The sequence below is a fragment of the Mytilus galloprovincialis genome, chromosome 5 (genome assembly GCF_965363235.1).
Source record: "Mytilus galloprovincialis chromosome 5, xbMytGall1.hap1.1, whole genome shotgun sequence".
Taxonomy (NCBI): domain Eukaryota; kingdom Metazoa; phylum Mollusca; class Bivalvia; order Mytilida; family Mytilidae; genus Mytilus; species Mytilus galloprovincialis.
In genome coordinates, this window is record NC_134842.1 from 52,509,111 (window position 1) to 52,522,220 (window position 13,110).

General features: G+C 33.2%; 1 protein-coding gene across 1 annotated transcript in view; it reads right to left on the reverse strand.

The window, feature by feature from the left end:
* The window catches only part of LOC143074071 (uncharacterized), an 86,574-nt gene extending 76,402 nt beyond the window's left edge, over positions 1 to 10,172 (reverse strand). The window contains exons 1-5 of the mRNA XM_076249619.1: positions 10,133 to 10,172; positions 3,729 to 3,820; positions 3,136 to 3,310; positions 1,539 to 1,832; positions 412 to 466 (exon numbers count right to left, since the gene is read on the reverse strand). Coding sequence (XP_076105734.1) covers positions 412 to 466; positions 1,539 to 1,832; positions 3,136 to 3,310; positions 3,729 to 3,770 — 566 coding nt within the window. The 5' untranslated portion in view covers positions 3,771 to 3,820; positions 10,133 to 10,172. The remainder of the gene's footprint in view (positions 1 to 411; positions 467 to 1,538; positions 1,833 to 3,135; positions 3,311 to 3,728; positions 3,821 to 10,132) is intronic.
* Positions 10,173 to 13,110: the final 2,938 nt, after the last annotated feature.

Consider the following 13,110-nt stretch of genomic DNA (forward strand, 5'->3'; position numbering starts at 1 on the left):
ATGATTTTGACAATTTCAATGATAATTCAATTTCCCGTAAACTTAATATTTTGAACGCTTGTTGCTGTTTTCGTCTGCAAATAACTTATCAGTGACACTTGAACAAAAAAATAAGGAAATTAAAGATAATTTCCAAGATAAAAATGGTAGAAAATTTAATATTTCCTTATGCAAGTTCGTCATGTACCATGCGTATCTATCGTATTTGGATTCGTTATAATAATAAGGTTTTCAGCATTGATCGTTTTGGAGGTCATTTGAGTTATTAGTTTTTTGCTCATATATGGTATCATTTTGGAGATTTAAAATTCTTTTTTTTAAATATCAATCACAGCTATATGCAGGCATATTGAATTAGAATACATGTGTTATTCAAAGAAATTTTGTACTTTTCTCAATAAATGCTCTTACATTGTGGTTATTGTACCAATACATACATCCTGAGAGTTGCCACAGCTAGAATTTACTAAAATAAAACAAAGAAATAAAATCAATTTATATACCATTTGTGTAGTTAATAGTGCCAAAAATAATCTGGATTAAATTTGCATATATTGATTGATAACTAGTTTTTATTGTCAGTGTATAATGCCATTTTCACCAATTTTAGAAATATCGTGGCGGACATTTTAATGCGATAAAAAACGATAACAAAGAGTTTTACGCATACTTGTATTAATTGATTCATATAGTTTCTTGAGCATCCAAAAATATACTATAACGTCTTAAAAATCCATCAACTTCAGTCATTACAAATTTGCAAAGATTTCAAACGTTTCACTATTTTTTTCCCACACAAACTTTATACATTTTGAATTTGGAGTAAAGTATTTGCATTTTCTAAGAAAGTAATATTTATTTCATTTTCTATTCAAAATTTGTTTCGAGATGTATTGATAAAGTCTTTAAACTAGTATATAACATAATTATTCAACACCTCAAAGATATCGAAAAAGGAGAAAATTTTCCACTTATTCTTATACATACGTTTTTGTAATCCTTAATGACTGAATTTGAAAGATTTAATTTAACACACAAAACAACCTTATATTCTTCACCAATTGAAGTGACTATTCAATATTTTACTATGGTGCCGGATGAACTTTAAGCCAAACGAATTGGGTTGATGCGACATGGGGTAGGATTGAATTAGAGACTGGTTAATTCGTGAGCGGAACAACCTGATATCTATCATAACTTTGTTATCGTTTATATTGAGATAACTGTGAGACATGAAATTTACCCATATATCATGCTTGACATTACGTCGAAAAGACATTCCGTCATTTTATAGATCTCTGTGCAAATATTGACTCATGAATACTTCCCAGTAGAAGCAAATCTTTACCTAAACAAACGATTAAAGATAATAAGTGTCACGCAAATGTTTATGACTTCATATTTACACCGTTTTTTATCAGACATTCTAAAAATAGCCGATTAAAGATTGGACAACACGAACCCCATAATACGTAGGCAATAAAATGTCCAAAAAATGGCTTATTAAAAAAATGCATACATACAATTTAGCTTCTTACCTACTTCAGTGATATTGTCTGACCTAAAACATGAGCAATCTTCGTTTGATGGAATGCAATAACATGGATTCCTTGTCTTTGAAACAAATTTATAACCTTTGGTATGATCACATCTGCAACTAACATCTACATCTAGTGAATTATCACTGCAAACAACTTGTCCTTCTTCGCTACATGTTGACTTTCGAAAAACACAGTCACTATTTCCAAACGATGAAAAGGCTATTGGTTGATATCTTTCAAATGTACATTTTTCAGATATGAAACCCAGTGATTGAAAAACAAGTTTTCGACCTACAATTGATATTTATATTTCAAATTCTATACAGTATCGGAAATGAATGTTGAATATGTATCGCTAAATATATATCGTTTCATTATATGAAATATATTGTGCATTTAACGAGAGAGAGAGAGAGAGATATTCTAGAAGCCTTCGGGAAACAACTCAAATAAAAACAACAAATTTACTCTGAATTGGGATTTAAAACCAAAGTTATCAATGTTAGAGGCTTTCAATTTTTAGATATAAATTAAAACTGATTCAGTTAGAAAGTAGTTAGGTAAAAACAAAGAGTTGCCTTGACAAATTAAAGAAAAATGTATTAACCTTAAACTATTTTCTATACTTTTTTTTCTTCAAAATTTCGTTTTTAATCTAGACATGTCTTTAATAAAAAAATGTGCAATAAAAATCAATAAAAGTAAAATGAGTAAAGCACATATATATTTCTTAACGATACAATGTATTAAAACAAGCACAACAGTGGTATAAGCCATTAATTATTCACAAAGCCAACACCTTTTCAAATGGTACTTTTCGATAAAACATTATTGGGCCGCTATTCGGACTAACTCAAACAATCCTGTAGAATTCACATACCCAATATAACAATAAATTAAGCGTATCTGTTAATGTCTTTTATGGGTGAGCAATTGTAACAATTTAACATGAATATATGTACCTGTATGTCAAGTAACAATGTCCATAAAGCAAACATTGGTGTACTTTGAGACCTCCTGATTATTTTAGTTGTCGAGCTGAGAAATTCTCTTAATTTTATGGAGCGTTATTAAATCAGGGTATACACATAAAGCATATTTCTCCCGGATTATATATTACTCAATAATTCGCGCATCCTGTAATGATTTTCCTGATAGATGTTTGATGCATACAAATAAACTATTGAATCAAGGATGAACAAATTGAAGACTTCCCTTCTTTGTTTACTGGCCTGGTCATGATTATGGAATATCGATGTCACATATGACATTGGTTATGTTCAAACTTTCGTGGCCAAGATCTCGCTTTCTCTTTTTCTCAATTAAAACAATTCTAGTGCGACTTATCAACAATAGCAGAACTGACGGACGAAACTAATTGGACAGGACTTGCGTAAACGTATATGACATGAAATAATGATGGTTTCGCGATGCACAACCCCAAGTTTTCTACGATATGTATTGTAATACTTTGTTTTTGTTTCGAGCATTTTCTTTTTATCACTGATATTTTCTCTACATCGGTTAACGACAAATGTCATTATCATCTTTGAAAAGCATATACATTTAATTTCAACTATCATATAACCTTTACCGCTCTCGACATCATCTGGTCCTTGACAGTTCTCGTTGTATTTTTCGTGTGTTCTATTCAACAGGCATGCGTAACTATTCTTTTCTAGGCATATAGCACTTGCTCTCAAATTCCATTGTGAAGTAGACGGACACACAAGATCATACGAGTTTATCTTTTTTGTGATCTGTAGAAACTAAAAAGTAAATATAGGTTTTACAAGGATATAACCATAAAATGTATCTCGGAAATTAAAAAATCTATTTTGAAATATACGAATCCTTTTACACTCAAATTTATTGGTTATTCGTCAAATAAATAAGCTTTTTTCTACTGTTGCTGCAAATAATACTAAAATCGAATAAGAAATAGCTATTAATTATGTGGAGCAAGATCTGCATAACCTTCCGAAACACCTGATATCATCTCAGGTTTGAATTGGAACGTGTTGCTCACTCGGGTTTTCTATGTTGTGTTTGTGTACTATGGTTGTCTATTTGTCTTTCCGTCTATTTTTGTTGCTTGTTCGTTATCAGTTTATTTTCGACTTATGAGTATGGGTGTCGCTCTGGTATCTTCCTCGTCTTTTTTACATTTGTAGTTGAACCACTTACTAGTATAAACTTTATCAAACACATCTTCATATTCATCGCCATGTTGTACAACAGATGCAGGATATTGCCATCTTTGAAGCTCTTTAAGTAGACTATAAATGTAAATAAACTCATCATAGATACCAGGACTAAATCTTTAATATACGCCAGACGCGCGTTTCGTCTATAAAAAACTCATCAGTGACGCTCGAATCCAAAAAGTTATAAAAAGCCAAATAAAGTTAATGTATGATTATTATCAACGGATCGTTATTATGTTCATTTGGATTGAAAAAGTGTTTATCATTTTTTTTAATGGTAGTTAATAATGCGAATAAAAATTAAGTTAAGCACCTGCAAATAAACCATACCTGATACGGGACTAAAACAGCATCTAATATAACTGTCACTGAGATTTATTTAACGGTCTTAGTGATACAAACAGGTTGTAATAAGATGTTCTTTGGAAACATGACTCTGTTCCGGAACATTTTTTTTTTCGATCATTGAAGTTTCAAAAGATGAAATTGAGTAAAACGATCATGAATGGTAATATATAAATCTCAAATGCCCAAATCCCGTGCAGACAAGTGTAGTCGTTGTCAAGTATAATTGGCACCGTATTCTTTGTCAAAGTATTTAAATTAACAGCTGCGTTCACTCGAATTGACGTTTTTTAATAAGCAGAATCAACAGTCTTTAAATAAAAACACTACATTCCTAGCTTTTGTTGTGTTTGCACTGATTAATCCTGACCTTCACATAATCAAAGATTATTTTCAATGGTGGTATCAGACATTGTAATTACCGGAAGTGTTGCCGTCTTTCACGTGTTTCACGTTCATTCTATTTTTCGGCTCTTTCAGATCCATGTTCTTTTATATTGTTTATATGCAAAAAAGGCGGAAAACTGTATCGCATCAACGACATGAATATTACCGAAGAGTACCAATATTAGGTTTATAAAGGATACTCATAAAAACCATGATGCCAGATTAACAATTGTAAATAATCTTGGAGAATGTGACGGTCAGAATTCTACAGTGCAATTTTTAACAAAACGTAGGACAGTACATTTTTTCTGGAAAGATTTTTGCTTCTCTACTTGAAATATGTCATCTCGAATGAATTCTGTTGGTAGTTAAACTTTTTTTGACAAAACACATTTTGTCAACTTTACTTGACGGCGACTATAGTTCGGCCGATCGGGGAAAAAATTGCTCAAATAATGAGGAAAGCACCAATTTTTGCATGATGGTACATTTTTGTGTACTGAGCAATATTAGCTATGGACCCACCCTCAAAATTCAATATGGCGGCTTATTTCAAGATGGCTGCCGTACGTTCTAAAATATTTTCCAGTATTGCACAAACCACAGTGGATTTGATGCTGGGTGCACAAAAATCAACATATTTGAATGACTTGGTGTACTTAGCAAGATTTTGTTTTGGCGGCTATTTTCAAAATGGCCGTCTTGAAAAATAAGCAAGTATTCATTATTGAGAATTGAATATAAGCATTTTATTGATGTATAGTGTCATTTGGTATCAGTCCCAGTTCTGTCCTTTCTGATTTTGCCTTGCTTGTCATTTCATACACAAAGTAGTAGCTTTCATTAAAAGCTACACTATTTGTTGTCTTGGGTCACACATAAAAGCTGTGATTTGGGATTTATCTGCCTTAAGATATTATTCAGTGCCTATCTTATCTCTTGGGTCGCAATATTTAAGACATTAAACTGTGAATTGAGAATCAGTTAAACACATATCAGTGAAATGGCAGGAATTGAGGACAAGAAGGACAAGAACATTGAAATGGCAGAAACTGAATCACTTGGGGATATGGAGAAACCCACAGCTGAAGACGCTTTGACAGAGGACAGCTCAGAAATGACTATTAAACAAATGTACCAAGAATATTTAACAGATAAAAAATCAAATGCTCAAAGAACAGCTGAGATTTACCGCAATATAAAACAGAGCGAAGCGCGAATATATAAAATATGTGTTGGTCTCATTACGTTTCAAGCTGAACAGAAAGAGGCAATGAGTATTGATATCAAACAGATGAAAGCAATAATTCAGCAACTTCAGCAGTCTCAAGACAGGATATACCACAAGGCTAGTAATAATTGCTTGGCGAAATTGATGGTCAGACCAATAAGATATTCAATGTTGTGGTGAGACGAATGGACAAGCTGACAACAACTGAGGAAGTAGACACAGTTCTATTTAAAAGTGCATTTGAACAGTTGGCAGCAAGTGGATTCTATCACGTTTCTCCAATGCTGAATGCAGTGCCTACTTACGGTATCATCCCCGTCGAGTCAATGGCAAATCCCACATTTATCACTCCAATTATGACAACCTCGTCCGCTTCTGGAGCTCTTCTATGCTTCCCATAACAGCAAGTTGACTCCATTGACCGATCCAGGAAAGGGCAGAGGAAAGAAAAAAGTGTGACAACACCTCTTCTTCAGACTCTTCATTGGAGAGAGAATATATTCGATGGCAAGAAAATCTTTGTGCAAGGGACCGGAGCCGAAGCCTACAGCTGCCAAAAATGCAAAAACTCAATTGAAGAGGGTCCATCACTTGGGAGGCGTTCATTTACCAATTTGAACGAACAGCCGGTAGATGACAATGGGAAATCAGGGAAAAATGTGTGTAGGCCCCAAATTGCCAGGCCGATGTTGGCTTTGAGTACGCTCGCATGGTAAACACAGATGATGACTCCAAGGCCTTAAAAAAGCATTCGATTGGAGCAGCGCTTCAGCAAGAAAGACGATCTGAAAACCAGATTGGAACCAAACCATTCCGTCGAGGATGTAAAGACAAAGATTCTTCAAGGCATGTAATAGAGAGGAATCCAGAAACATTCAACAAGGCGTTAAAACAATTGAAAACCTCAAAAGCAAACCAGATGGCGATATATGGATAAAAAAGTGCCAATTATGACCATCGACAAGTCTATTTTGCTAATGGCGCAGTATCACCGACCGATAAAGAAAATATGAGCAGTCCTTTAGATTATGAGTTGCATAACCTCACACAAATTGTCACAAAACTAGGTGATGTTATGCTTTCAACTAATCAGCATAACTTCGGATTGGTCGATCAATATAATCTCGGTTCTTCTGATCAAAAAATCATGGAAGATCACCAGTTCAATGGAAGATCACCTGATCAATATAAACGTGGAGGATCTCTTAAGCAATACAATCGCGGTAAAACGGCAGATAGAAGTACACCCAAGCTTAATGCCTATCGATCAGCAACATCCCCACTAAGCTAGAGATCATATAGTCTCTAAAGACAACGGTTAGCATCTCCACGGACAAACTTCAGAAATCCCGAATATTTCAGACAACGGTCACCTTCACCAGGATACCGAGCAAATCAAAGTTTAACCTCAACAATGGAGCAAAGGGTCGGGTCAGTAGGACAACTCAGATTCCAAAGTCTATTGGCCATGAAACATCACCTTATCACAAACTCAAACATATGCCCACTGCCTCGTCCAATATTGTCATCATTTGAACCATTTGAAAGAGCTAAGTAACTACAAGGTACTATACATAACCAGAATTTGAGCATGATTGTGGACACTGCTGCAATGATAACATTAGTAAATGAGAAATTAATTCCGGCAGAAAATGGAGATTTGGAGAACGTAACGCTACGTGGTTTGGGTTAACAGCTTGTTATTGGGAAGATTATAAGGAACGACTCTCGACATTGATAGAGTAAAAATACAATGGGATGTGTGCAAAGAGCCATTAACAGACGATGTTATACTTAGCCTAGTTATTTTGGACAGACTGATCGCAGTGATAAACCTGAGTACTCCCACAATTACATTTGTACCATCAACAATAAAGTGTTAAATGTGCCATTTGTTAATAGTGGAAACGAGATTTTAACTCAGCTAGTTTGCATAAAACGAACCAACACAGTTCCGCCAAATTGAAACATGACTGTTATCATTAAAACTAATAAAAGTGCTGACCAGGAGTGCATTTTAAGACCATGCTGAAATGTTGCAAATTGATTACGCACGTAGTTAGAAAAGGAAATAGTTGCCCCTTAACCATTTTAAATGATGACAATCGTCTAATCCGACTGAAGAAAGGTACACCTATTGATTACATAGAATAATTTGACGATGTAGTGGGTACGGCAGATGAAAACGCGATAAGTGAAGTAAGACGTGGCATTGAAGAGACACGAGACAAGGTGCCCTCGGCACTGCCTCAAAGTTCAGATGAGTTACCTAGTATTCCACCACATTTAACCGACCTATATGAACGTCAATCGACTCGTTTCAACCCATTTCAGTCCAACCATTAAAACTGAAAGCGTTTAAAGAACAATTACAATAACATGTAACATATTGATTAACATTTTGAATTTCACTATTTGTTTTTGTATATGTAGCTATAATTATTTGTTGTATACTTTAGAATAAATTGATAACAAATTCAAGAACATGAAGTCCATTTTTAAAGAATCATGCAGTACTTTAATTTCAGAAATTATATAGAATACCTTTAGGACAATCTTGAATTTTATACCGTTTTTCGCCATCTTGAAAATGGCAGCCATATTGGATTTTTCAGAATGGGTCCATAGCTGAAATCAAAGGGTATATAACCAAGAACTACTATGCAAAGTTTCATGCTTTCCTCATCAAGTGAGCAATTCTGCTCTATATCTGCACCAATCGGCCGCACTACTATATAGACGTTACTTTTTCATATCAAATTGACTGAATTAGTACTCACAATTTTCTCTGCTTTATAGAGACCTCATTTATCTTTCAAAAATCTATCTCATGATAAAAAAATTACGTAAAAAACATTTATATTGCTACGAATGATTCGGTACTCTTGTCAGATATCGTCCATAGTTACATAGATATTTTATATAATACTTGCACAATTGTGAATTAATCAGCTTACAAGATTGATAAAATCATTCTTATCAGTTTTTAAACGTTTGACCTCAATTCAAGCATATAACAAAATACAAATACAGTAAATGCAATAAGAAAAAGTACGAGATGCATTTAGGTATATTTATTTTATGTTAATTTAGTCAACGAAAGACTGGTATTTGATAGTCAATCCTGATACTGTCATAGGCTTATTAACGAAAATTTGTATTAAAAGCAGAAGTCAGATGTTTTATGCAGATAATTGCCCAAACAACATTGTTCATCTGTGTAGATCACATTACATAAATTGTTTGATAAATGAATAAGGTATTGACATTTCACTAGGAAACTCAATTTATCTCAATACCATACTGACACAGGATGACACTTTTGATAAACAAAGGTATGTTCAATGTTCTTTTGCAATTCTAACCACAGATGAACATCTTGGTTTTATTCGCTGTATTGCATACCTAAATACCACAAAGTGATTTACTGCCAACGCTATTGTGATGGGTCTTCAAAGTCCTCTCCACAACATATTTGTTATCACCTGTTAAAGCCAGGGTTCTTTAAAAAAGTATACCCCATTTCAGATTTAAAAAAACACTGCTTACCGTATGGTAAATGTTGTTTTGCGACACTTGCATGGGTGTTTAATCGTGTACATCTAACATTATTGATGATAATACGAACCCTATCTTTGGGAAATCAATATGATGTTGCTAATGAATAAGCTTTTTAAATGTTGGAAATATGATTCGTTAATCAAAGGTACCAGGATTATAATTTGATACGCCAGACGCGTGCTTCGTCCACATAAGACCCCTCAGTGACGCTCTAATAAAAAAATGTAAAGTCAAACAAGAACAAATTTGAATTGCATTGGTAACCCAAAATTCCAAAAAGTAAACATATGCCAATGGAAAGTGTATATATTTATTTAAGTGCAATGAAGCCTTTCAGTTCGTTACGATATGAAATAGGGAAACTTCTAATAAGCATCACATATAAGCCGCAACAGTCCGGGGGGGGGGGGGGGAGTAACAATATTTCAAATAAAGAATATTTTGATATATCCAAGGAGGTCTTTAATTAAGCATTTTATACTATAAAACCGCAGTATTTATTCTAAACAGTTGTTATTAAACAAACATAATTCGTCTTTCATATATTTCATAATAATTTGACAACAACTTACCTTTAGTTTGTCATTGTAGGCTACAGCTTAACAGACAGAGGGAATTTGATTATTACTCACTCCTTGTTTATTGTTAACACACTCATGGTTACCTTGACATGTGATGTTGAGTGTTTACATGCGAACATAATACAACATGTGCAAAATAACCAAAATAATCATCTTTATGTATTGTAGACGGATTATAAATACAATTGTGTATTTTTGTTCATAAAATATGGGTTGTTCGGGTAATAAAAGAAACCAAAAAATACATAGAAAAAATTGTTTACCAAATTACATACTAACCTTCTTCTTTTAAGCAAAAACGACACGAGATCAGACATTCATAGCGCTCAGCAACTTCCCATAACTAAACAACAACTAAATTGATCAAACATATTTATCTCATGGATACCCTGCGAGTTTTCAAACATATTACGTATTTGCAAGTTATACTAGTAACATAAATATGCATGGTTGATTTTTTTTCTATTTCAAAGGTTCATACTAAGTGTAATTGTTTGATTTATCTATAAGTAATACCTAAAATCTAAATGTGCTAAAAAAAAAATAGTTAATATAAATTACTTCAGAAATTTTCTTTGCATCGGTAACAAATTAAGATTTTTCTACTTATGTTGCAAAATTGAAATCAAATAACATTTTATGACTTTGTCTGCAGTGCATCGTCATCCAGCAACAGAAAAATTACAAAAATCATCGAGTAAACCTTTTATTATCCTAAATTAAATTTCTACGAAGATTGAACACTCACAGAGTCAATTTCATCATGGAACACTTTCTCCATAATCAGGGGTTCATTAAGGGATGAAAATAAGCTTGACATTTGTGTTACGATTTAAAAAGCTATCAATGTGTTAATTTAAGTCGCAGTCTAAAAACAATATTAGGTAAATGTCATAAAAATATTAACTGTTTTGTACTGGGAGCAATACTTGGGAAGGGCTCGGTAGAACCTCGCCCTTCTCCAATTTCTCAGCCTCATACACAAGTTTATATTTTCCTGACATTGAGCTTATAGTGTATATAATGATATATACATAAAAATGATATAAAGTGCAATTTCTATCGAAAAATGAATTAATAATCATGATGTATTTATTCAATTATATGATACAAATGTTATATAATTATCGTCAATGTGTTTTTCTGGACTAAATGATGTCTCGCACAAATCTATTCATCTATCAATCGGCACACATAGCGATTACAGCGTAATGGAATCTGCCGATATTTGCAATAATTCTCAGCATCGTTTACAACTTTCAATTTCTTAATTCATTCTCGTAACAGCGAAAACAACTGTGAATGACAATAGTGTAGGGCGACACACGCTTAGGTGTAAAATAACATGGTATGTTTTAAGTGAAAAAAATTGAGTGCCACAGCGCCATGAAACTTTTAAAGTCGGGTCATAGTAGTTCCGGTGAAAAAAATGATTTCATAATTTGATCCTTGACACAATATTAATATAATTCGAAATAAAAAAAAAAGATGTAGGAACAGTGTGAATCGATGAAAATGGCTTTGTGAATAATTATTCAGTCTTTCAAAATTATGTCAAGACCCAAATGGTCATTTCCTTTTTTCGACTTATGAGATAGAATGTTCCTTCGGTATTTTTCGCCTCTCTTTGTATAGACGACTAGAATTCGTTTACTAGTGATAATCCATGATGGTCCCCAAGTGTAGCATTCCGTACTTCAATTATCTGGGAATTTTGAAATTCGGCTTTATTTTTTCACTTTTTAGATCCACGAGAATCCAAATAACCCCGCAAAAACTATGAGAGATCTTAAAAGATATGGAGTTACTTCTTTTTACTTCCTTATAATTGAAAATAACAAAAGATATACCTTTTTTATCGGAAGATATCAGACTATTTATGAATCCTTACCTGTATGAAATTTTATTTGCGATATATAATTTTTTGCGATATATAATTAGTTTTGATGACATAAAGATTTGATGGTAATTTAACATGTCCATGGCATATATGTAGTTTTTGTAAGTATGTGGATCGGATGGTCCAAAAAATATTTTTTGGGGTATACAATCCAGTATATTTCAAAGTCGACTGCTATGAGTAACTGATAAGCATCTATCAAGTTCAAAAACCAACTCCACCGACCATGTTTATTCAGGACTACGAATTATAAATTTCTGGATAGTCTAGTACTGGTTCATACAAACTACAACCATTTAAATTAAATAGGTGAGGTTATTGATATAATCATAATTGTCAACCGAATTGGTCTAGAAATACACAAGCTTCATCAATCGTTAAAGACCAAAAGCTAATACGCAGCTGTTTTACCTCCTCGACAAGTATGTGGTTTACGTTATTCCTGTAGATAATTGTCCCAAACAACATTGTCCATCTGTGTAAATCACATTACATTGATTGCTTGCTAAGTAAATTAGATATTGACATTTCAATTGGAAACTCGACATATCTCAACCCACACTTAAAAAGAACGAAATGCTGGATAAGTATAGGTATATTTTATGTTACTTTGGAATTTAACCCGAGATACTAGCTGTATTACTTAACTAAATGACATTTAGCATGTTTAGTGCCTTTACTGGCAATGCAATGTTGTTGAGTGTTCCTTGTCCTCCCCGCAACCTCTTTCTGAAGAATGAACATCAATGTTATTATCTATCAAAGCCAGGGTGCAACGCTATTGCAAAACTACCCATTTCACGAATAGAATGCATCAGATTCTACCCTTTACATAATGATTCCCTATTTCAGCTTTTAAAAACGGCATATCGTTTGTTAAATGCTGTTATGCGACACTTGGTTGAGGTTTAGTTAGCTATATAACCAGGTACAATCCACCATTTTCTACATTGGAAAATGTCTGTACCAAGTCAGGAATATAACAGTTGTTATCCATTCGTTTGATGTACTTTTGGTTTTGTCATTTGATTAGTGACTTTCCATTTTGAATTTCCCTCGGATTTCAGGATTTTTTATGATTTTACTTCTTTTTTTTAAAAGTATAATCGAGTGCATATAGCATTTGGCTTTTAATACGATCCCTATTAATGGTAATTTGATATGCTGTTGCACAAAAATAAGCTTTAAAAAATATTATTATGATTGCCAAAAATACGCCGATGTAAAGTGTATAAATACGTGCAATTAAGCAGTTTGTTCTACATTGTTAACGGTATGAAACAGGGACACTTCTTGTAAGTATCAACGTAAAACCCACGATTAACCTGTTGAATGATAGTGTATTTCTTTTTTTATA